Raw genomic sequence first — 25,047 nt, 5'->3', positions numbered from 1 at the left:
CGCCCGCCCGCCGGCCCAGCCCGCACCAGGCCCGCTCCCCGCCGCGCGGCCCCTCTCCCAGCCTGCCCCGCTTCGGGGCGGGGCCACCGCCGCCATCTTTAAGAGGTCGGCGGCAGCAGGACACCATCTTGGAGAGGTCGCGGGAGACGGGCGCGCCGCCGCCATCTTGGGAAGGTGCGTCTCCGCTGTCGGTGGCGCGGCACCATCTTGGGGAAGTCGGGTCGCTCCGCCCGGAGGTGAGGGGCGGGACGGCGGAGCAGGGAGGCGGGCAGCCGGCGAGCGGCACCTCGCCTGGGGGTCTCCGGGGGTGCCCGGTCTCCCTTCCCCGTAGCTGCGCCTCGGCGCGCCCCGCCTGAGGGAGGGCGGCTGCGGGGCTGGTTCCTGTCAGCGGGGGTCTGAGGCGGCAGGGTCGGAGGGAGGCGGGCAGCCCCGCCGAGCCGCGGCCGGCGCCTGCCGGCGGGTCCCTCGTTCGCCTGCTGACTAAATGGCCTGCGAGAGCGTTTGCCCCATAATCCTTCCAGGGACAGCGGTTTCAGGGGCCGGCCAGCCTTTCCCGGCTCCCGCTGCTGCTCTCCTGGAAGATGAGCGTGGCATTTGCCTTTTTCCAGTTGTCGGGAACGTCGCCTAATCACCCTGACCTTTCAAAAAATGAGAGAGCGGCCTCAGAACGATCTCGTAATCTTATTACCGCTAGACTGCAGATTTAAAATGCAGAGGTGCCGTCTTCTCATCTTGACAGAGAGCGAAGGCGCTAAGAGCATATACAGGGCGGTATCCTGACCTTAGCTGTGTGCTCTGCCTTCGCTTCTGTGTCTGCCTCTGCAACTTCGGGAGTTGTTGCAGCCCGGGCTGGAAGAACCCCATCCCCCTGCCTCTCGTTCGGAGCTTCGGGTAACTTCAGGGTTCCCAGTACTGCGGCGATAAAAGCCTATGCAAATAGGCAGAAATCTTTATTACCGTTAGTGTTTCCTTTCTTCCGAGGGGACTGTGTTAGGCTAATGCGTTTTGTTTTGTAAGCAAACCCAACATCCTTCAGCCTCTCTTATTTTTTAAACGTTTTTCCTCTCTGAAGTACAGCTTTCCTCGATGTAAAGGAGAAAGAGGCTCTGAACTGAGTGCTTAGGCTAGTCTTTGTAGAAGCGTTCTTGCATCCCGAGAGTAGGAACTGGTAGACATAGAGCTTGTCTTTTATACGTTACTTCTAGCAAGAAACTAGAACCTGAGGCTGTTATTACTGAATCTAGAATATTAACATGAAAAGTATTGGCAAAATTCTTGAGGATAGTCTCACTGTTTTTAAAGCATTATGATATCCCTTATTTTCTATGCTTTTCCCATGTTATGTGTTTTTTGCGTGTTCCTCAGGTCTGACCAAATGGCGGTATTCTGGGTGAAATCTAAAGTTTTGTGTTGCTGTTTAGCATCTTTTAGCACTGAGCAGTCTTCAGCAAAAGCAGCATTCATTTACAAACTCTACGAGAATTGGAGACCTCTTGTGGAGTTTTTTAGGCGTTACATCCCTTAGTGTTGCTGATTAAAAAAAAAAAAAAAAATTCTGGTCGAATTTTTAGAGTTTTTTTCCAGCAGAGGGAGACATCCGACCGTGAAATTCAAACACAGCCAGTATTCTTGTAGCTTGTTTTATCAATATACATATAAAACTCAATGTTCAAATTAACTAGTTCAATAAGTAATTTAGCTCATTGATTTTCGGGCATATCCTAAGTGCCATTACAAGCTACGGATATTTTAAATGCCATTACCTAATAGAAGGAATGTTTTAAGCACCTTTTATTGATTTTATTACTGCTTTATTTTGCTGTCTTGGTTTAAAATCATTTTAACCACTCTGTAATCAAGAAGAAATATATCGTTGGTGAAATACAGTCAATTTCCTAAAAACCTTTGACATCGTTAAATAAGGAATTACAGTTGTTAAATCATGTCAGGCAATAACCGAGGGACAGAAAAGATATAAAATTTGGAGCAGTGGGCCAGCATACCAGTAAGCTGTTTTGACCTTTGGCATTCAGACTCCGTATGTGACAATCACACTTCAATTCTGTTCTTCATTCTTACATCAGTCAGAAGAGATTTAAAATCTCAGCATGCCAGGAAGGTTGTGGAAGGATAACAGAGTATGATCTAGAGACAATTAAGGGGCATTTTAATGACCTGCTGTGACTTTTTGTTAAAATTACTCTCTAACTTAGAGCATTTGAAGTTTCATTTGCTGGATTGTATTGCTAGTAGTTTAGTGTATTGATGTTATACACAAAAGGAGTAAATTGAGTCTGCTCTTAGGGATTTCAGTTACTTCCCTTCCCAGCTCTTTTGACTTGAGAAGATTATCAGTATTATTGAGCTAATCAGCTGGTAGATGTAGACTGGGAATACAGGCAATATGTTGCTTAATCAAAGAATTGAAAAGTAAGTAATGAATGTTGGTGCTCAATAAAAAACAGCTAATGAGTTGATTGCATTGATGCTTGATGTAATTTAACTGTAGAGTGGCAAACATCAATACTTATATATGATTTGGCTCCTGATTGCTGAGCTGAAACTCAAAGTTTAGAGAGGTTCTGCAGTATGCCAGCACCTGGCAACTGACCTGAAGTGAGGAGGGAGGGAACTGTGTTTTGTTCTTTAAATGGAACAAGTGGTTCCATCACTTTTATTTTGTTTAAAACCAAACAAAAATAAAAACACACGCACCTGTGCCAAAACCCAAAACTTAACACATAACTGCTTTTCAGAGGTTTACAAATAATTTCTGGATTGAAAAATAAGAATAAATCATCATAAAGTAGTTTAAAAATCAAATTAATCATTATAAATGTTAAACCAACCTCTGGTCTTCCTTTAATAATGACCTTGTTAACCTCAAGGGGAAAGTCAGCAGCAAAGAAACATTATGCTGTCTGGGGAGGTAGATGCATGCTATGTTTGAGCTAGCTGTCCCATTCATGTAGTATCAGCTAAGACTGCATTTTAAAAGAAAGTTCGTTTGCAGAAACTGAACACTGTCTTGAATGGTGCCACCTGTAACTGCATTCTGAATTCACTTTTTGCCATTATTGTTTTCCTTTTGATTTGTTAGGTGTGGTAAAGTCTTCTCAAGTGCAACGTTATACTTAACTAGTGGCAGAGAAGGACATCTTTGTAGGCTTTTCTAAACCAAGATCTGCCACTGTCAGCTGCTGTGAAGCAGCAGGAAGAAAACTGTTGGTACCCAGATTCTGGGTGGTTTCTACATCTTTTGTCACATTCTGACCTCTTTTCCAGCCTTGGGGAGTGCACTTCTACTTCAGGAATCTCACTTTCATCAGGAAGTAGTATTTGTCTTTAAACTGTGAAGTAATTATATGCTTCAGAAATTTCGTTTTTACTTCTGTGAAATGTCCCGTGTCATGTTTGGACCTAGATCCTTATTAGATTGGTGACACATTCTCTCTCTGGGCAGCCATCAAGCATAGCTTTATGGAGTCTCTGCTTGCCAGCTGTTTTCTCATTTAACTAATGCTGGCCTACACCACCACAATAACACAGCTGAGGGACACTTTTAGTGGCCTTATCTCTTGCCTTCTCCTTTCAATCTGTCAATATTGGGGGTGAGGGGCAGTGATGGAAATTTGTAATAGGGGAAAAAACAAATGGAGGTGATTCTGTTGGTAGAATCACAGAAGAGTCTGATCGTCTACAGACTAGGGAAGGCATACATTTACTGAATACATTAACTTTATATTTCTAGGTGTTCTTTCCAATGATGAGAGTTAGAAGTGTAATAGTGCTTTAAATGAAAATATCAGCATGGCACAGTAACAACCTCAGTTCATCAAGGCCATAAACTGAGCCGTCGATGGCCGTGCGGTAGGCTACACCATCCAGACATACAGCCTGCTTTGTGTATAGCTCTTGATGTGTATTTTTCTGTCTTGTCTGAGAAGGAGCTGCTGTTTGCTGGTCAGTAGCCTCTCCTTGGAAGAAAGGTTTGATTATCCATGTCACTGAGTCTCTCCCAGATAAAGAGGATCCTCTACCTACCCAAAGGGCAGAGTGCGTGAAGGAAGATTGCATAAGCAAGCAGATGGTGGGCTGTGGGCAGGGCAGGCTGGGAGTGTAGGGAGGAGGGTAAATCATGCAGAAGGCAGTAACACTTCAGTCTGATTTGCTTTTTCTCTGTAGCTTTCCAGTGTCTGCTAGTGGTAAGTGACATCTTGGGACTTTGGCTACAAAAGATCCGCCCAGCTGGGAAATATTGATGCCTGATACTTTGGATCCTAATCCTAAATGACACTTATTAATGTGCTCCTTTAATACTGGTTGTTTTTAGAGAAAAACCCTACTTTATTTTTCCTAGATTGGGGCGGAGGGAACTGAACAGTTAAAGAGACAATGTCCACTAACATGCATTTTTACTGAGATGCCTTCTAAAATGTATTTAAAATCCAGTCAGGAGAAGCTAGGCTTTCTTTAGACCTGTTGATAGTTTGTCACATAATACCTTTGTGCTACCAGTTTGAACAGGAAATATATTTATTTCCCTATAAATACGTTTAGCTTTGTCCAAATAACTGTAGTTTCCTGTTAAGATTTCCTCAGCCAGGGTGTGCCATAAACTGTTTTAGAAGGAAGGATGTTGCCTGGAATTGAACAAGGATAATGCAAGCCATGGAAGCAAAATAGAAAGCCACCACAACATTAATTCTAATTTGTTTTGGTTAAACTGTAATTCAGTGAAATGCTGACCCTGTATACTCAATGCATGATGCCATAAAGAGTGTCCTTATCCAAACTGCAGTTTGCTTCTGAAGACCTCCAAATAACCATTTTTTTCCAAGTGTCTGTTCTAGACTGTAATCTCTAAAGCAAACTTTAAAATGTATAATTATAAATTGATCTCTTCACTTTATGATATGATCTTTAAATATTTGTGTTGCAGTAATTTGTCTCTTTGTTTCCCTGTAGGGTACTGTTGCTTGACCAAAAGGTACATATATAAGTAGAACTCATGCTACTTACCATAATTTGGCCATCCGTGAATATTGCTGTAGTTTCTGCCAATGGATTTTAAAACTTTTGTCCATACCCGTGGGTTAGCTGGTGACTCAGATAATCCTATCCTCCCTACAACAATATAACAGTGGAATTCGACTGATAACTTTTGGGTGTAGAATCATCACTTTCTTTAGTTAAAAATGGTTTGTAGAAGTATTGTCAACATCTAACGTAAAATTATGGAAAAATCTTTAGTGTTTTATATTGTACACTCCTGATTTTGTTGCCCTGTCCAGACATCACAGGGTATAGAAATGCCAGAAAGATTTTAATTTTTTTTTTAATAACTCACTGACTCTAATTTTTATATTTCAATGCAGAGTGATTTACTTATTTTATTCCGGTACCCTTGCTATACAAAACATTTTTTTTTTTTAAATAGTGGAAACAAACAGTTAAAAAAAGAAAGCACAACAGGTTCTAGTCATACTCATTTTTCCACACCTTGAGGACTAGCAAATTCTTTAATATGAGATTTTATTTGTACAAAGCAAAACTTCAAAACCACTCAAAAGCTTTCTTATTAACTGCTGTCAGTCCTTTGATTTACAAGGGCAATAAAGATCTAGAGGGGGCACATTTATCATGGAGTTCAGCACACCAGGAGCCATTTTCTCAAGCGGTAAAGCCAAGTGATAAAATGAGTTCTTTTGTTCTATAACCAAGACACATTCCCTATTTTTAAAAATGTGTGTGTTGGACTTCTTGGCTTGTAGTTTGGCTGTGTTCCTGTAATACATTTATAAATAATGAAAAATTGCTAACATGCAGATGCTGATGATGCATCTGGAAAAACAGACTGTCTGAAAGAAACTTGCTTTCAACTTTGGTTTATTCACTAACTTTTCTCCAGTGCTAACTCTTGTATGAATTTTTAATAGCACTTTTTAAACTAGAGGTGTGGTTTGATGGTTTGGTTTTTTGTTGGTTTTTTGGTTTTTTGGTTTTTTTTTTAAGTAATCATATCCCTCTCTGCAAAGCTGAAAGAATTCTGGTTAGGAAGTAATAAAAATACTCTATTTAAAATAAAAAGCCGTGTTCATAGGGTATAGTGCTATTTTGCAAGCTTCAGTTCCTTCATCTGTTTCTAAACTTCTATTTGAATGACTTTTTGAATGCTCTTCTTTAATGTTAGTGGATAGAACAGTTTAGCTTCTTGTCTAGGCCAAACTATTGATGCTTGTATGGGCACTTGATTAACAGACATAGCTGTGTGGGAGGAATTGATTCCAAGAGTAAACATCCTTGCATGCGAGCAAGTGGCTCAGAATCTGACTATAAATTGAATATTAAAAAAAGTGAATTCTGTTTTTTCCATATAAAAATGCTGCCACCTACAGTCTCTTCCTGGGAAAGAGATGCGGTGCTGCTTTCACCAGTCAGCTGCTGAAAGTTCCGAGAAGTCCAGTTATGCTCAGCTGTTCAGTGTTGTTGCACAAGGACCTTCAAAATAGAAGCAGGAGAACAGACTTGCAAAATTACTTTCCAATATAATTTTTAATATAATAATCTTTAATTGTAAATGTAAAACTGCGAAGTTGCTCTTGATGTTTTGGCTTCAATTGGGCTGCTGTCATAACATATGGAAGAGTGAGTCTGGAAAAGGTCAGAGGCATTAAACCTTGTTCATATTTAAATCAGCACTACACTATGGTGCCAGTTTAACTACAGCAGTGCTGCGGCAGTACCCATTTGTCCCCATGTTATGCAAACAGTGATGGATGAGCTTGGAAGGCATTTCGGACAATAGCTGTTTCTTTGGTTTTATTCTCGGTTTCTTTTATAGACAGACCTTTAAGAAAAGCCATGCTGTAAGCAGATTGCACTTGTAGCAAAGCTATCGCATAGCTCTTGAATGTGGTGTTCTATGAACAAAAACACTGAACAAAAGGACCAAAGGTATATCTGGTCTGCTACGCTTTCTTTGACTGTGGTCAGCAGCAGGTTTGTAGATAAGTGTTAGAACAGGGCAAACATACAGTGGTATTGTCAGAATAAGAAATGTGGAACAACATAGGTCTTCCCAAACCTATTTATTGATCTTGGGTAAACTCTTCAACTGTACAAGGTGTGTGGGGGACAAACAATTTTTCATTCACTGTATTCTACATTAAATAGTTTGGAAGTAGGACTCGTACTATTATCACCCTAGTTGATATGCCTGTGAAAGCATGTTAGTGAGAAATTCGAGAAACATCTTCTTTGTGGCTGACTCGTAGTAGTTACTTATCCAGAAGGAAGCAGCTTTTGCAACAGCCAAAAGACCCCACCATAACTCCTGTACTAGCTTATGGAAAACTAAAGCTTTGGTTGACCTATCATGGCAGTCATCTGTGGCATAGGGGTTTTGCAGATCTCTGTTTCTGTAATTTTATGTTGGCACTTAAAATTTAGCATGAAAAGACATAGTCTAGGAGGCCCACCTTTTTGTATAGGTGTGTATGTTACTTCTGATACTTATATTGCAAAACCTTTAGTCTCCTGATATTTAAGGTCAGAAGTTATAAGGGGGGGGGGGGGGGGTGGGGTTTTTTTTTGTTTTTTAACCCTGGGGCCTCTTATACTGTAGTGTCTTGAACGATCCTAAAGCTTTGAGGGGAAAAAAATTGAAATACTTTATTTTATGAAGCAGTTTTGGGGTCAGTTTTTCTAAAATGAATGCTTTTATGTTGGATAGTTTAAAGAACATCTGTTAACTGAAACCAACCGTAAGTGAAGTTGCAGTTATGTTTCCTATTAGTCTTGTATCTTTCCTATTAGTCATGTATGAAAGAATACAGAGACATCCAACAGAACTCAAAACAAAAATTGAAAAAGCAGATGTTGAAACTGTTGGCTTGTTGCTTTTCTTTTACAGGAGCAAGTAATTATTAATGGATCACAAAAATACTATAAGACTAGTTTTGTAAACTGTTACCTAGAATCACAGCTAAAGATGTATTTCTGATTATTGTATATTGCAGTTGAAAATTGGAATATTTCACTTGGAGACACTGAAGAGGGTTTTAAAAAATAGATCATGAATGCTATGTCTGGAAGCATACAATGAAAGATAAAATACAAAATTTTAAATAGTTATGCACTTCTAGTCTCTCAGGGCTCGTTTATTATGTTGTCATGGTGAGCAAGGAATAAAAAAATAAAATAAAAAGGCTGTTCCTTGGGTAGTTGTGACTTATTGGTAGTTATCTTTTACAAGAGTTCCATGCTGACTTAAGTAAAGATCTCTGAGAAAAAAACCAAACTTTATTTTTCAAATAAATTCAGCTAAGAGCTCACAGCCTTCCATGACACCACACTGAATTATTATTAGTGTACACTGCTGTGAGAATAACACTCACTGCTGTTTAACAACAATGTCTTTCCATGGAATTTCAGAAAGTCAGTAGGAAAATGAAAGGCAGAATTGAGTGCTGAAGCAGAATTAAACCAGTCCATCCTGAAGCAGGGATACTTTCATCATTACTTCTGTAAGGAAGAAGACAATGAATTAACATGTACTGTACACACAGGTCCATATGATTTGGTTGAAAAATTCTTAATGGCTTGTGTGTGTTAAGCAGGAGGTCCTCTCTTGTCTGAATAAAATCTTCTTAAGTATATTTCTTTCAGACTTTCTCTTTTTTCCATTCTTAACCTGCAGTCAAATATCAGGAATGTATGCAATTTTGTTTATGTAAGGCTTCGTTTGTCATGGAGAGGAGAGGTTAATTTTTTTGCTTACTTCTATGGTGATGGAAGATAATGTGTTGCACTTGGTAGATGATGGGATTAAAATACCTGGGAATTAACAGCCATGTCTAGGCTGTTCTGTAAGATTGTTCAAAAAGACTGTCCCAGCAAGGTTCTCCAACTGTGGAATGCCATTGAGCAGGCTCTTGGATGCTTCCATGTTCCCTTGTCTTCAGGTTCTGGAGGGCATCTGAACTCATGGGTACTAAGACGGTCCCACCTGAGTCTTCCTGCTGCTGGAGGAAGCTTGTGTGATTGGGCTGTAGTCAGGGCAGCAGAATGGTACAGGCTATTCAGGATCTATAAGGAGATGCCTCTGAGGTTTGTGTGTACAGTTTGGGAGCTGAGGTGTTTCCTTGGGACACTGAATTTAGGAGACAGGACAAAGGTCCATCAAGTGTCATAATAATCATTGCAAGGGCACAGAATTACTGTTGTGAAGAGTAAATCATTTCATTGCCCTTACAGGCGCAGCTGTGGACAAAACCCCAAGTGCTTACTGCCAATTCTTGGAGAAAATCTTTCAGAAAGCCCAGTTCTCAGAAACCTCAGTCTCTAGTCCTGTGGAGGTTACACAAGCCACGTTACAAACTTGGTGTTACAGGGCAATAGACTTAGGCTGGCTCCTAGAGCAATGAAACAGCAGTTGATAGAAAATGGGCACTGATGGGGAGACTTTCTGGCGTGGATACCAAAGAGTTACCCAGATTTAGTATGGGTCTAAGCTTTTTGCTTATGGTGTCAACAACTTGTTGCCCTGAACATGATATGCAATCCCACCAAAGATATCCCTCCTTATTCTGTCTTGGGGTACCCTTCAAATCCAGTTTAAGGCCCCACTGCTAAGGCACTCGGGCAACTGATCTCAGTGGAAGACTCTCCTACAAGGAAAATCTTATGGAAGTACCATGAAAGCCAAGCCATACCTGTGGTGCCATGAGCCTCTGTGGTCCAGCTGGTGTGGTCATCTCTAAGCACCTTGTCTGTCATAAGACTGGACTTGTGGAGAAGCTGAAGACTTGCCCTAGCTCAACAGCAAAAGTTTTCTCTCTGACAGTGGTATGTGCTGGTCATAGGAACAACTCACTTCACTTGTCCCCAGGGCCCTTGAATGCAAATATTTAAAGATGAAAGGAATGTAACCTGCCTGGATTCCTCTGATTCTTGTGACACCCAGGCCAAGTTGGTATGAAAAATGCAGTAAATTATCCTTGAAGGGTCTTTAACATGGTAAGGTTGATGTAGCTGATGTTTCTGGTTTGTTCTGCTACTGCTTAGTTGTACAGTTTAGATAAAATAACTTTTTCATTCAGTTACAGCTGTCTCATTTAGAAAATGCAAAATTAGTTATACAGGTGTGTTTTGAAATTCTTGTAGTGGGCATGTTTTAGAAATGTTGGTAGTAGTGATGTAGTTTATTCTTGTTTAAAGAGTGTTGAAATTATTCCACTGGCCTGAGGAAGCTCGGATTTGCTTTAAATGGCTTCATTTTGTGGGAGTAGTGGTCCCTGTGAAAGATGCTGGGACCGGCAGAGAGAGAAATGCTGTTTCATACTTTGCCACTGACATGGTTACTCCCTACTGGTCCCAATAACTGATTTGTCACAACTTGAGAATAATGCAAAACCACACCTTTCAGCAGACAAGTGGTTATACACCACTTCTCTGTAAGCCTGGAAAAAAATAAAATAAACGCCTATGGCAACTATTTTCTTTCAGAGAAACACATATTTTAGGTTTGCATTTACAAAGGCTTTATTGGTACTGCATTTCAATCCTGCATTTTAAGTTCCTGTTAGTTATGGAAACAGTTTTGAATTTACTTTATGTCCAGGCTTTAATATTAGGCAATTACAAATCCTGTATAGCCTAGGTCTGCATTTTATAGACCAAATTTACTGTTCTCAATGCTGTGCATGTGAAGCATCCATAATAGGAACGTCACGTTTGTTTTCCATACCTTCTCTAGAAAGATGAATTTCTCCCGTAGCTACAATCAACATTGTGGAACCAGGCTTGTGTTTAAGCACTGCTAGATGCTGCACAGGGGCACTGCGACCCATAGCAGGTACATGCCTGGCATCTCCCTGCTTGCTCCCTGGTCAGCTTGGTGTCTGCTGCTGGCTTCTTCCCTTGGATACTCCTTTCAAGTATTCCCTTGTCTGTGTATCTTCTACGCCTCAGCCCAAATTTGACTGCATATGCCCAACTTGACTGATGAGAAGGCCAACCTAATCCGGGTTTTGGGAGAGAGATCCTCCTCCCTTTCCCTTGCTCATCCCTTTCTTTTCTGTGTTATAATTTCTGGAAAGCTTGCCTTTCTGGGTTGAGATCACAGACTGAGTCAGGTTTGTTGAAGGGGTTATTGAAATGCACGTGTGTTATTGAAAATGTACCCGTACCCCTTCTCCATGTCTCGAATACTCTCATTTACTGCTAACAGGAGCAATTCATGTCAGATGCAGTGAATACTTTTTTCAGATATTTAAGAACTTCTGTGCCATCTTACCTGTGTCAGGCTGTAGACAACTGTGTGGTTTGATAACCTTTGCCATGTTTCTCATGTCTAGATTAAACACCAATATTCAAATATTGGATATATTAGTAAGCCAGTAGGTGTATGTAAATAAAAACCGGCTTTTTCACTTCAGTCTGGTCAAATACTGGTTGAAGCTATTACCATACAATCATGAAGAAAATGGGGTAATAACATCTTGATTTTTTTTAAAGCCTTAATTACCATTATAATGTCTTCTAAAAGTGCATCTTGTTTGTACAAATATACAAAAAATTCAAAACACATGGCATCTAAAGAATTTCTTTATGCTTAATGTTTTTGGTATTACCCTGCTGTTGTTGTTAATGGTGCTGACTGAGTGTTGGGAACGATCAGGTATGAGCGCCTTTGCTTTCTAAAAGTAAATCTAACTGGTTGTGTGGCTGTCTGTATGTTTTTTATAGGTGATAATATTTAAATAGGACAGACTTCTATAGTACTTTTAGGAGACATGGATGTTTTAATCTCAAGAAATCCCACACCTCTTTGGAATCAGAAAGAATAGAGAATACAAAACACACTTTTGTCTTGCTTTGAAAATCTGTTGTTACTTTTTGTTTGTTTTCTTGTTTTCATAAGAATCTATTGAGGTAAGAGGAGAATGGGGTGTGTATGTATGTATATATGTGTATAAATATTAGAGAATGGAAGACTGAAGAGTTCTGCAGCGGGGGCCTCTGGAATCAAAGGGCCGGAGTCATTTACATTTAGCGAGGGAAAACATTGTACAAGGTGTGATATAAGCATTGAATGGTGAACTCTTAAATTACTTTTGTAACTGATAAGCTGATTGTTTTTTGGGTGGTGGGTATTTTTGTTTGTTGTTTTGTTGTTTTTTTTTTTTAATGGAAAGCATTATTTACTGGTGTTGCGTCGTGGAGACAATTTCCCAAACGCTGTTTTCATATTAAAGTGTTACATGCTATGTTTGTTGATGTAAAAATGCATAAGGTTTTATTAAAGACTACTTTCTCTGCTTATGGAAAAATGTCATTCTAGCTCATCCATTCTCAGATTCTGGTGATAGTCCTTTTAATTTCCCTTTGCTCGTATTGGATTCTAGAAAAGGTTAATTAGTTATCCACTGAGCTTGATAGAAGAAGATTTTTTTTAGAATATAATATTAAGAAATGTTCTATTGGGGTATGAAGGTAACACCACAAGGGGGTACTATAATTTTATCACATTTGCCTTGGTAAGTTTTTATTAAGGTAAAGTGATTACAGCCTGCAGAGTTAATTTTAATATGCTAATACACCACAGCAAGTTGGAAACTTAAATAAAATGATACAATTAATTTAAATTTATAGAAGGTAGAGAAGCTTAGTAAGGTCATCTGTATGTTATATTAAGATTGCATATAGGCTTACTGGATTTAAAAGTCAGTTTTCTTAGCAGCAAGCTTTAGAAGATTGCTGTGTGTACTTTATTGACCTTTGCATGAGGAAGTTAGCGTAGTTCTGTGAAAACTGTGTTCTATGAAAAGTTTGTTTTCATGTGAGAAAAATAACCCTTTACTCTCTGAGTACAGAAGGCTAATGTTAGAGATTTATATGTTTTAATTGTTTTAATACTCGTATGAAGGTGGAAATTTATTAGGACTTGAAGATTATTTTTTTTTAATTTGCAATGGAAAAATACATCTGGTATTCCTCTTTTAGTGAAGTAATTACTCTTGATTAAACTTTTTGATAAAATACATTCGTATGACTTGCTGTTGGGCACATGGGCGCAGGAATTGCTGAATTTTGGGAAGGAGTAGATGTTATTCTTGTTTTGTTTTTGAAGGGAAGAATGTCAGCACTGAGAAATATCTGGGCTTTTGTACTTTTATGTCACTGCTGTGTTCAGATAATGCCTTCCTGAGCTCTAGAAGAACAGACTAGAAATGAATTTACCAGAAACAGGCTTTTTGAAAACCTTGCTGTTATATTTGGCCAGGAAAACTAGAAGTATAAAAACTAAAATGAAAGAAAGAATGAGGGAACTAAACAAGAGTACAGCGAAGCAGGAGTTAGGGGAGATTAGCTCTAACGTTTTGTTTGTACACAGCCTATTGCTATTCGGCTGTTTTATCTACCTAGAGCAGAATTTATCTGAGCAGCATAACTGCTCCCGGTGCAGAGAAGCCATGATTTCAGACTAGGGTCTCTGGATGCATCATGCAGCCATGAGGCTAGCACCACCACTGGTAATATGGAAGGATTGGTGGGAGGTAGATGGGTGTTAAATCTCAAGGGCTGCCATGGGGGATATGAGAGGGAGGGTGTAGAACTGTTAACAGTTCTCTTGTTGTCTTTGGAGGTTTTGATGACGTCCACAGAGAGCCAAGTTAGAGAACTGGAAAGAAATAATGTGTCAGTAGAACACATTAGAAAATACTTTCTCGTAATTTCTACGGAAGATAACTTAGTCATTCCTGTGATCCTGTTGAGTGAGTTTTACTTTCATTAGGAGGTTCCTGAGATCACTGTTCCCTTCAGGGTATGCAAAACCAGATTGCACATCAACAAACCAGTCAAGAGGCTAGTTTGCCAGAGACAATAATTGGCAATGATGTAACAAAATGGGATTTTCCAAGTGCTTTTAAAGATGTTTTCAGTGGCCATTTGCAGTCTGTTATTAAAAGCTACACATAGCATCTGTGTATATTGAAGGATACACTGAATTGACAAGGTCAGTATTGTAAACCTATTCATGCCAGGAGGTGGATGTATGAAACCCACAGTCATGCAAGGATTGATCCAGGTTATTAGTAAAACCTGTGTCCTGGTTTCAGCTGGCATAGAGTTAATTGTTTTCCTAGTAGCTGGTATAGTGCCATGGTTTTTGAGCTAGGTATGAGAAGAATGTTGATAACACTGATGTTTTCAGTTGTTGCTAAGTAATGTTTAGTCTAAAGTCAAGGATTTCTCAGCTTCCGATGCCCAGCCAGCAAGAAGGCTGGAGGGGCACAAGAAGTTAGGAGGGGACACAGCTGGGACAGCTGACCCAAACTGGCCACAGGGGTATTCCATACCAGGTGACATCATGCCCAGTACATAAACTGGGGGGAGTTGACTGGGAGGGGCAGATCACTGCTTGGGAACTAACGGGGTGTCGATCAGCAGGTGGTGAGCAATTGCACCATGCATAATTTGTATATTCCAATCCTTTTATTATTACTGGTGTCATTTTATTAGTGTTATCATTATCATAATTAGTTTCTTCTTTTCTGTTCTATTAAACCATTCTTATCTCAACCCACAAGTTTTACTACTTTTCCTGATTTTCTCCCCCATCCCAATGGGTGCGGGGAGAAGTGAGTGAGCGGTTGCGTGGTGCTCAGTTGCTGGCTGGGGTTAAACCACGACAACCTGCCAGATTTCTTTTTTCTGAAATCCATGTATTGTACAAACCTCGGAGAAATGAGGATTATAGTGGCAGTGTCCTTAGCAGTGGGACTCTCTCCTTTATCTGTTTTGTAAACCAAGCAAATCACCATTGCCTATGCAATTTGTTGAGCGCTTCCTATTGCTGAATTTTTGTCCTTGTGTGAGGAAATAAACAGATAATGTTGAGGGTGGCTTTTTGGCATAGTGTATGGAATCTGACATTTTGGAAGGTCATGATGAGTCAGCTTCTGCAGAAAACGGGTCCTGTTTTACTGTGATCACTGTTTATAATGGTTTCCAGAGATTTGGCTTTCTTCTAAAAACTGCACACCAACAGACAAAAGAGTAGGGGAGAATTTTGCCTCCAATGACAACAAAATGCTGTTCATTCTTGTCATGGCTTTTTGTGGTTGTTCCTTGTCTTTCTGTTGAAGATGTACCCAAGGAGCATCATCAGAACTTCATTAATGAAGTGAGGTAGCCTGTCTTAGTGTTCTGCAGCTTCCACAACATGAACAGGAGGCTGAATTTAAGGACATTTGAGTAACAATAAAAGGGTATGATTTCACTGGGTATGAGTTTTGTCCCATTTAGGAAGACTACAGGCAAGATATGGCAAAATTGGGAGTTCTAATAATGAGAATATTTATTCAGAGAAATCTTGAATGTAACTTTTTTCCAAGAAGAAAACAAATGAATGCATTCTAGATTTGTATAACACATTATTGGTATTAAATTATCAAATTATATGCACAATTAAATTTTTATTAAAGAAGAAATAATGTATGCAATATTGTGATAATCTTCTAAAGTATAACAAGTTTTTAGCTTTAACAGCACCATGCACTGTGCCTCTGCTTCTCAGGGGACTAATTTTAAAAGTAAGGCATTCAGCAATTGAAAAGGAAATTATAAAATTAGTCACTTGAGTAATTTAAACATGCAAATAAGTATCCCAACTGCGTTGATACCAGATTTAGCTGAATTTACTAGGGCTGCTTAGACTTTATCATCCTAATTATTCCAGCTTTGTGTCAGGCTGAAGAAAGCAGAAAGACAGAATTATCTGTTACAGAAGTTTCTTGTTGTACCGTATTATTGTACTGTGTGTTCACTAATGCAGTCACTGGCAAAAACTTATTCCAAGGTTTTTTCCTCCTAATTAGCAGAACAAAGGCCATCAGAACTGTTCTATCATTGCTTCTCATAAGAATAGCAGAGATTTGAGAACACTTTGATTTTACTTGCTGAGCTGAATGAAGTATGATGCATGCATGTTCTGATACAAAACAATACAGCATAGCTGATTGAATTCCATGTGTTGGAGCCTTTCATGAATTCAGTAAAAATTACCTGTAAGAATGATAGGCCAGGCTGGGCCTTCTGTGTGTCGTAGGTAGCACATAACTTCCATACGAGGTGTTGACTGGAAGCACATCTCAAAGTACAGTAGGTGGTTCATAATAGTTACTCTTCACTGTCTGTATCATGTTGGTATGCAAACACCCTACTGAGCGATCAGGACCCTGCTGCTGTTGGGGTATAAAACAAAGTTATTCCCCTGAACAGCTTATAGTCCACGATGGACAGAGACAACGAACAGGAAGGAGGTGGTGCTAACGGGGCCGTGACCGATGACTGCGCACACCTCGCCTGTCTACTGTGGATTTATTGCAAGCGTTATGCCAGAGGAGGGTTCAGTCTGAAGACGCACAATGAGGTATATCTGATATTTGTGATGCTTCTGTGCAAAAACTGTATTATAGGAGAAGGTGAAAATATCCTACTTCAAAATGAATCGACAAACATCTTCAGTGGAGTGAAGATAAAGGTTTCGACAGTGAACAAAAAATAAAGGCAAGGCCCTTTATAAACTCGTAACTGTTTAAGTGAAGTACCTTCAAAATAAACATGCATAGTTTTGTTTTTTGTATAGTAAAGAGGTTAAGCAATAGGTAGAACTGCAAAGATGGATTTGTCATATAAAAAAAAGTCAGGAAAATTATTCTTGAGGCAATTCTTTAAATGGGTAGAATTTGAGCAAGATTGCAATTATCAAGGCTGTAGAGAAGAAGGTTGTAGGAGTTATGATGTTATGTGCTAAAGGCTTGATCAAGACATTTAGTTGGATGGAAAGGAAAAGTCATGTCCTAATAATGTCAGGCAGGAAGAGTGTGAAGTTAGATTTGATGGAAGAAATAGAAAGATGAGACTTGGGTAATGGCCAAGTTATAAGTCTAAACGTGGTGGTCACTGTTTGTGAAGAGGAGTCAGGAGAAACAAGGAATGCCTGAAGGCAAAAATTGAAGGGTATGCTTCAGTAAAACTGTCTTTAGTCTTGTGGTTGGACAGACATGTGAAAAAAAGGGACCATGATTTTAGTTTGGACTGTGGAGACAAAGCAAGAGGAAAGAGATACAAGAGAGGTGTTGGTCTGAACACAATAGTTAAAATCCTGCTTGGGAGTGAATTTGCTTAAGGACAAGGTGTATGGCTGAACTATTACAGCTTTCTTGAATGTTGGCAGGTTCTCAGCTGTGTCCAAGATCCATACTCCCAGTGCATAAAGAAATGTCACTGATGGAGCTGCAGCTCTGATACTCTGCGTAGGACCATCCCAGTGCAGGGTGCAACTGGCTGAGCTCTGGCTTCCCATTGCCATCTGGGGATAGAACACTGGTTTTTCTGTCATGCCTTTCCCAAGGAGACCTTCATGGTGGAGAAGATGGAACGGGGTTTGTGTCCCTTCTGTTGCCTGAGTGGCATTAATTAAGCGGAGTAGGGCAATGAATCATCAGCATAGACTGATCTGTTGTTCAGTCGTCTGTTACAGGTTTGCTGTGATAAGCGTGAGTTTGGCAATACTCTGCCTTTCATTGTTATGTTTAGATAATGATTTATTCTTTTCTCGGAACCATCTCCTTTTGTGGTGTTTGCTTTGACATTAAAACACATCTGGCTACCATGAAAATATAAATATATTTTAGAAACTAGTTAAACCTTGCAAGAGGAACGATGATGAAAATAAATGCATGACCCAATTGCACATACAGGACTGTTTGCAGGCTAGTATTGATCTTAAAAGAATGTTAATATAAAACATTAAGATAAGAAATCGGAGACCAGTCTCCACCTACATAAAGTCCAGGAGCTCCCTGGATAATTTTTTTCCATTTTTTAAAATTCCTTTTAATTTCTACTAGTATTTTATAATTATTATAATAATTTATTTTACTTTAGTTATTAAATCATACTTATCTCAACCCACAAGTTTTACTTTTTTTTTTAATTCTGCTCCCCATCCCACTGGGAGCGAGGAGGAATGAGCGAGCTGCTGCATGGTGCTTAGTTGGCTGGGGTTAAACCATGACATGAGCTTTGCTCGACCAGCAAGTATAGAAGTTATGTTATTAAATTGATTTAGACCTTGTTATTAGCATTTGAACGAGCATTCAGAAGATGTAATTTTTTTTTTAAAAAGGTATTTTAGTGATAAAAGGCTGAGAGTCAAACAGACATTTCTTATTTTTTGGCATAACTTTTTAAATTTTTCCCCTGGGAACTGTACATAACAACGATGGTTTTCACATGTGGGTAGAAATGGAAATAATCTTTGCAGCTATGGATGCTTCTTAATATTAGTTGAAAGTAAAGATGCACATAGGGCTTCTGCTCTATAAAGAAGGTGAGAAAACAAATAAGAACAAGTGTTAATTCATGTACACAGAATTTGCGTCTGCACAGCAGGTGAAAATGCTACATTAATGCTGGAAATATCTGTCCTGCTGTGTAGTTTTCCTTCCTTTTTATTACTTCAGTGTTTGGTCTCGTATGAATGCACCATACTTATTTGCATGTTATCATGATGGATTCTTCTTTGCTTCTAGTTATCCATATAAAGAGATAGATGTTCCACATGACCTCAAAGTATTCAAATGAAATACTGTATTAAAAATATCTTGGTTTTCATAGTGCAATGTATATACACATAAATATTATTTTTAGCCTAGGTTATTAATTGCACACAAAAATGCTAAATAAAAAGAATGCTGTTAAAATGTAATGTCAAACACTTCTAATTATGGAAATGTCAGAAGCAGGGTTCAGTCAGAATCTCCATGAGATTAAATTGAAAATTATCTAGACTGTGTGACTCAACGCATCTAGTGCTGTTGAGCACTCTATGTGTGAAAACAAATCCCATTAATTTAGTATCTGAAAATACACAGCACATTGCAAACGACACCCCTTATTAGCAGGCTGGAGGTCAGTATCTGTGGAACATAAAATTAGCAACTACCTCTGGCAAGTCTGATTTAACTGAGTGGCTTAAATTTGTAGATGTCTCTCTAGGGGCAGGATGAAATTCTGTTCTTCAGGGAAGCACTTAGTTGTTCGTAACAATCAGAGTTTTCTTCCTCTTGCTGCCCCCAGACTGGCCTGACCTGTGTGTCAGAAACCATTAGCTGTGGCCGTGGTACCACCACAGAGCTCAACCACATGTCTTTGATCAGCACCTGTTTTCAGAAAGGGATTCAAATCTTGATCTGTACATGTACAGAGATGGAGATCCATGCTTTTGGGGGAGTAACTTCTCAGCGATTTGCACTGTCATCACTGAAAACTTGAGCTGAGTGTCCAATATGAATTAGCCTGTTTTCAGTAAAAAAAGTGTCTTGCCTTGGTCTCACAGTAATGCAACGACCATGTTGCAACTAGGGTAAGACAAGAGGAACTTGTGCATCGGTGCAGGCTGCTTTGCATGACCGAAGCTTACGCTGCCATCAGGTGTTTCAGGTGTATGATGCTGCGTGCTTTACATGTCTTCCCACTAGTTTTCAGCTGGGTTATTTTATTTTATAAAGAAGGGAGTCTAGTCTTGTGGTGGTTCTGAGGTCAGCCACAGACTTGCTGCCTGCCTCGCCTGGTGCCTCAGGTGGTGTTCTCCATCCCTCTGGCATGTTGTGGGTCTGCACTAACATTGCAGGCATTGAGGGCAGGGTCTCGCGCTGGGCTTCTACAGGACCTAACAGAGCTGATTGTAAATGTGCCATTTGTTATAAAATACATATAATACTTTATTATTTTATGTGCTAGGTTTATTCAAGGATTGGATACAAAAATCTCTGTGGACAATGCTTCATTTTGTTTGTGTCCAAATTACTAGCTATTTTAAGACTGTGTATGAATAATAGTGAAATACTGGAAATGCGTGTTCCAGAGATTTACTCCGTTCTGGTTCTCTGTTGGATCTGCAGTGGTCTTATCTTAAGATATATATTGTAGAAATAATTCTTTTTTTTTTTTCTTTCTATGAGAATAACAAGGAAAAGAACATACAAAATTCTAATTAATTTGATAAGTTGGTTTTTCCATCCACACAAATTCCCTGTCAAAGCTTGTCCTTCAGGAGGAACTGAGTGTGATATATATCATGCTCTGGTTTGGTCTGTATATTTGCCTATTTTATTAATGCTATGTTATCCTCTGAAAGGGTCAAACGAAGGCAGTGTATAAAGGGGGATTTTTTTTAAAAAGGGAAATGAGTGCAGTAAGTGGAAGAAGGGTGAAAGCACATAAAAAAAAAAAAATACAAGCATCACATCAGTCATTTTAAGTTACTCTTCCAGACTGCTTTATGTGGCACTCATATTTTTCCAGTGTGTTTACCTGATAATGCTTTATGTATTTTACTTGACACAGCAGGTACTTGGGATTTGTACTTTCATATATGTGAATCACAAAATGGGCTTTTTATTTAAAATTGGTATTTTTACACTGTTTTATGCAGCCAAGTGGTGAATTGGTATACTAGTACTTCAAACTGGCAGGTCAGTAAAGTGTGGTTGTAGTCAGAACATTGACTGTAAAAGTGACATCATGGAATCCTTGTTCTTTTTCAGTGATTCCAGTAAAATTGCAGTTTACAAGCTAAAATCTGATTTTTTTTTTTTCCAATTTTTTTTTTTACCCTTCTTCGCTTAACTGCAGGCTCTGGCCTCTGAAAACCGATCTGTTTTCTTTCCATCTCATACATTATCATCAGTAATAAGGGCTCTACAGTCAGAGCTTAGTGAATGTTTCTGTTTATGGTGTGTGAGGCAAGCAGGCTCCAGTTGTTACTTCTCTGTATGTGTTGCCACTGCAGAGATAAAAAGAATAGAAACTTCTTTTAATTACTGTAAGCAAAAATGATGTGCAGAGAAAAAGCAAGGGCTGTTTTCATATTGGTCCTTCCCTGTTCATAATGAGAATTTAAAAAAATACAGTAGGGCCATGTTTGTAAGCAAGCAGCATGACAAAACCTGCCCCAGGGAAAAAAGATCACATACTTGAGTTGCATCGGAAAGAACAGGGGCAGGGTTGCTGGAAGTCCTCTGAAGGGCTGTCTGAGACCTTGGCTGCTGGTCCTGATCCTTTTCCTCGGTTTCCTGATGCAAAGTGCTCAGTGTGATCTGCTGCTGGAGAATTTCCTCAGCCTTGTACAACTTCCCTGGAGCCTTAGGTGTTGGTAAGTTAAAATAGTGCTGGACTGCTCCAAGATATATTTGGGACTTGCAGTCTTATTCCAAGATACAGGAATTATTCCACAGATGTGCCTCGTATCTAGGCCTTATTGAGCTAACCTGAAAATGTATCCTGGTATTTTAAAGTACTTGAAGTGCTTTACAGAGTAATTAGTTTAATGAGAACAGTGGAGATAAATGAAGCAGCATGTGTGCTCTGTTATAGCTCAAATGTAAAGAAAAATTACGCACTGAAGGATGGGGACACAACTACAGCTTCTGTAAGAAGCCTGCTGTATGTTTTTATCTTGAAAAAAAGGACTGTTATAAACTTAAGTGAAATGAATCTTATGAGCAGAAAAAAAGCAAGTTGTGCACATTCACACTCGTCGTACTTTACCATGCACTGCAAGGTTGGTCACAAACCTGGAAATACATGAATTTTCTATGCTTTTTTCCAGAGAGGACTTTGGGGAGCACAAGTGTCACTTTTTACAGTGAAGTGAAACTAAAGAATTTCAGTCTTCAGGTCTGGTGTCCTGTGCACAGGTACCTGTTACTTGTACAACTTCTTTGTTTTATCCTGCTGGTCTTTGGGAATTTACATTATAACTGATCAAAAGAACAGAGCAGTTTGAATGTATACCAGTGGCTTCCTTTGTGGCGTTCCCCTATGAATATTTACATTGACATTAATCCTAAGAACATGAGAAAGTAATACCTTTTGTGAGGTTTGCATCTTCTGTTTCCCAGGGAAGGAAGGAAGTTTCCTTGCTGCAAGGAGAAATGGAAAGTTGTCTCCCATCAGGTGTGGGATTTTGGGCTGGTGTGATGTATACTGGAATAATCTTCAGTGCTCTCCCCCTGTCGCATGGCCAAAACCACTGGAGCTATTGCACTCCATGAGCTATACATTCCTGCTGGGGTGGTCAGCGTGAGTGTTACCTAATGGTGACTGCACCTCTCCAGTTCTGAAGAGCAACTAGTTTGCATAATGTAATTAAAATGAACATTTTTTTTTTTAATGAACCAAGTGGTCAGAGAAATCTCTTGCATGAGTCAGTACATGACATACTGCTTCAGTGAAACATCTTGAGTGGCTTTGTACATGCAGGACGTGGTGAGCTGCTGTATTGGTCCTGGCTGGGGGAGCCTGCAAATGCCGTGCTGTATCTCAAGGATTAGCTTTGTTTGTGGTTACTGGCCTGTCAGAGGCAGAACTGTGCCAAGATAACACTGAAATGTGCTGACTGGCATTGCAGGAGGTGATTGTTCCAGTCTCTGGATCTGTGTTATCTTAATTTTGCTTCTTGTGTTTTCAGCATTTCAGAAAAGTTCATCTTTCAGGTCTTTAATGCGCAATGAAATATTTAATCATTTAAAGTTCAAATTAGGTCTAGAAATGAAAGTAGTCTGGATCCTATGGAGAAAACTCAGAGTCCCCAGACAATATCAATACCAGCTCTTTAAAGCCGAGCTGGCTCTTGGCTGCCCAGGTGACCTTGGGGCATCCCTGCAGCTCTGAGTCAGCAGGGAGACTTCGGATTCGTCTCCAGGTTGCTTCTGGAGCTTTCACTGGGCAGCAAAAATGTCACTCAAACTTGTAGTTTAATGAAGTTTTTGCTCTGCAAAGAGTGATTTAGATGAGGTAGCTTTCAAAATATGTGCTTCTTCCTCTTCTGACCTAAAAAGTCTATTTTTTGTTCCCTGATGTCATGGGGCCAAACTTTCTCTCTTCACTGACTTTAGAAAGAAGACTGTGATTGTGATACTGCGTTGGATGCATTGAGGACTGTGTAATTATCATCTGAAATCATCGCTTAATAGCTTGTCTTCATAAATTTATTTTCCCTTCTCCTGGAAAAAAGTGTCGATATTTTAAGCATTTTTACTGTTCCTGCTTATTTTTTTGCTTCCTTTTATGACATAAAAATTCAGTTTGCTGGTTCATTTTGAGCCTGACTGGAAGGGTAAGTTTGTTTATTTTGGCAGCTTAGTTGTAGGTCGGCCAAGAGGAAAATGAAAAACTGTAGCCTGTAGGCATTCTGCGTGTGCCTATCTAAGTACTGCTGGAGCAGGGATAACTGTCTCTTTCATAGGAAAGGGAAAAAGGCTGGGGAGAAGCCTCACTTATTTATATTTTCTCTTTTTGTTTGTTTTTTTTTACTGTATCGATTGTGTATGCTGTCTTGAATGTGACAGGTCTGTTGTCAGTATTGGCAGTGGCATAGACACACCTACAAACAATAAGCTGAGCGTATGGTCTAAACTACTTTTGCCCAACAGAAGTTTAAATCAATATATTAAATATTTGTTTCTTCTTCTAATGTTTTGAAAATAACTTGAGACTGTATGTCTTCTGTTTGAGTGTTAATCTAACAGTGAATCAGAAAACAATAATAATTTATGTAGGCTCCTTTTTTGGTGTTATAATTCAAAAAAGGGCATGCATTCCAACAGATTGGGCACAGCTGGCTGGTACCCTCAAGACTCTGCTCTCTAATCGCAGTCAAGGACAGGCGTTGTCGGGTTTTATTGCTGTGATCCCAAACATCTCACAGATTTTATCGGTCCTGTCAAAACCCAGATGGGACATGTGAAGGATGCATAGGGAGACTTGCTGCCACCTCTGACTCCATGAAACCTCTCAGCTGAAGCATGCTCTGTATCCTGTTTTTCTGTGGGTGACCTAAGTGCCATCAGCGGTCGCCAAAGTGTAGAGCTTTGCACTTGGGAGCTGGCAGGTAAGTTAGGGATGGCTAATTCCTGCTTTAATAGGATTTGTAACATCTGGACCATGCAGTATGCTACCATACTGATGTGAGAAACTGAATAGCTTTATTTTACAAATCCTGTGATGCTCACTCTTAATTTTCTTTTACAAAGTGCAGGGAAATAGAGAATTATCATATATTTCACATTAAAACACTTTAGAGATCTGTATTTATGAACTTTCCAACAAGTTTTATCACTTTGTGTTGTGCTTTGTGCTGTTTGTCACTGGGGTATGTGGGAATTTTTTCTTACGAAGGACGATAAACATGCAAAATCCTAATTCATTAGGAGTTGGTAAAAGTTCAAATACTATTGCTGTTAAAAAAAAAAAAGATACTAGTGAGGTAGAGAGAAGAAACTACATTGAAAAAATGAGGGACCTATGTGGGGTTTTGTTGTTTTTTGTTTTGTGTTTGTTTTTTTAAATGCTCCTTGCTAAAAGGCATCTATCCTATCCTCTGAGGACTTGGGTATTGTTTTTGTCAGTTCTCTCACAAATAAACTATTCTTTCTGTTATTCTAATCATACATGTACACTAAAGCCTAATAAAATTCTTCCTCATGTATCTGAGAGAAAAACCGTATTCTTTTGTTTTGGGAAGGCTGGTGGCTGCAGCTCTGGTGGATTAGCAGATGAGAAGCTTATTCCAGAGAAACCGCTCTTTCAGGAAAATTACTTTGACAGGAAACTCTAATTCGTGTGACCAGAATTCACATGCTTTAAAAGTAATTAGGGTGGCTGGCTTCAGTTAAAAATAAATACATAAACCAAATCCAACAGTAGATTTGGCTTTTGCTCGGCAGCCTTCCTCTGGCTGTGGGTCCATCCTGCTGCTGGGGGGGGAGTGGGGTAAATGTGTGGGGAGAAGGACTTACTGATGGTGGGGTGAGAAGCCTTTATTGCTGGGAAAAAATCATCCCTTTCCTTTTAGTTAGAGCTCCATCTTTCAGGAGCTGGGGATACAAGCAGCCTTGCTGAAGAGGTGCCGTGCCGCGGAGAGGCTGCAGGTCGGTAGACATCAGGCTGGAGCTGTGTGGTTTTATG

General features: G+C 39.5%; 1 protein-coding gene across 1 annotated transcript in view; it reads right to left on the bottom strand.

Moving 5' to 3' along the window:
- Positions 1 to 25,047, bottom strand: part of PSMD7 (proteasome (prosome, macropain) 26S subunit, non-ATPase, 7) — a 160,683-nt gene that overhangs the window by 6,610 nt on the left and 129,026 nt on the right. Inside the window, exon 4 of the mRNA XM_010579686.1 lies at positions 27 to 514. Within this exon, the coding sequence (XP_010577988.1) occupies positions 27 to 514 (488 nt within the window). The remainder of the gene's footprint in view (positions 1 to 26; positions 515 to 25,047) is intronic.

Source organism: Haliaeetus leucocephalus, unplaced genomic scaffold (genome assembly GCF_000737465.1).
Source record: "Haliaeetus leucocephalus isolate CR32 unplaced genomic scaffold, Haliaeetus_leucocephalus-4.0 Scaffold668, whole genome shotgun sequence".
Lineage (NCBI taxonomy): Eukaryota > Metazoa > Chordata > Aves > Accipitriformes > Accipitridae > Haliaeetus > Haliaeetus leucocephalus.
Note: the sequence above shows the minus strand (reverse complement) of the source record. Positions and strands in the feature narration are given on the sequence as shown.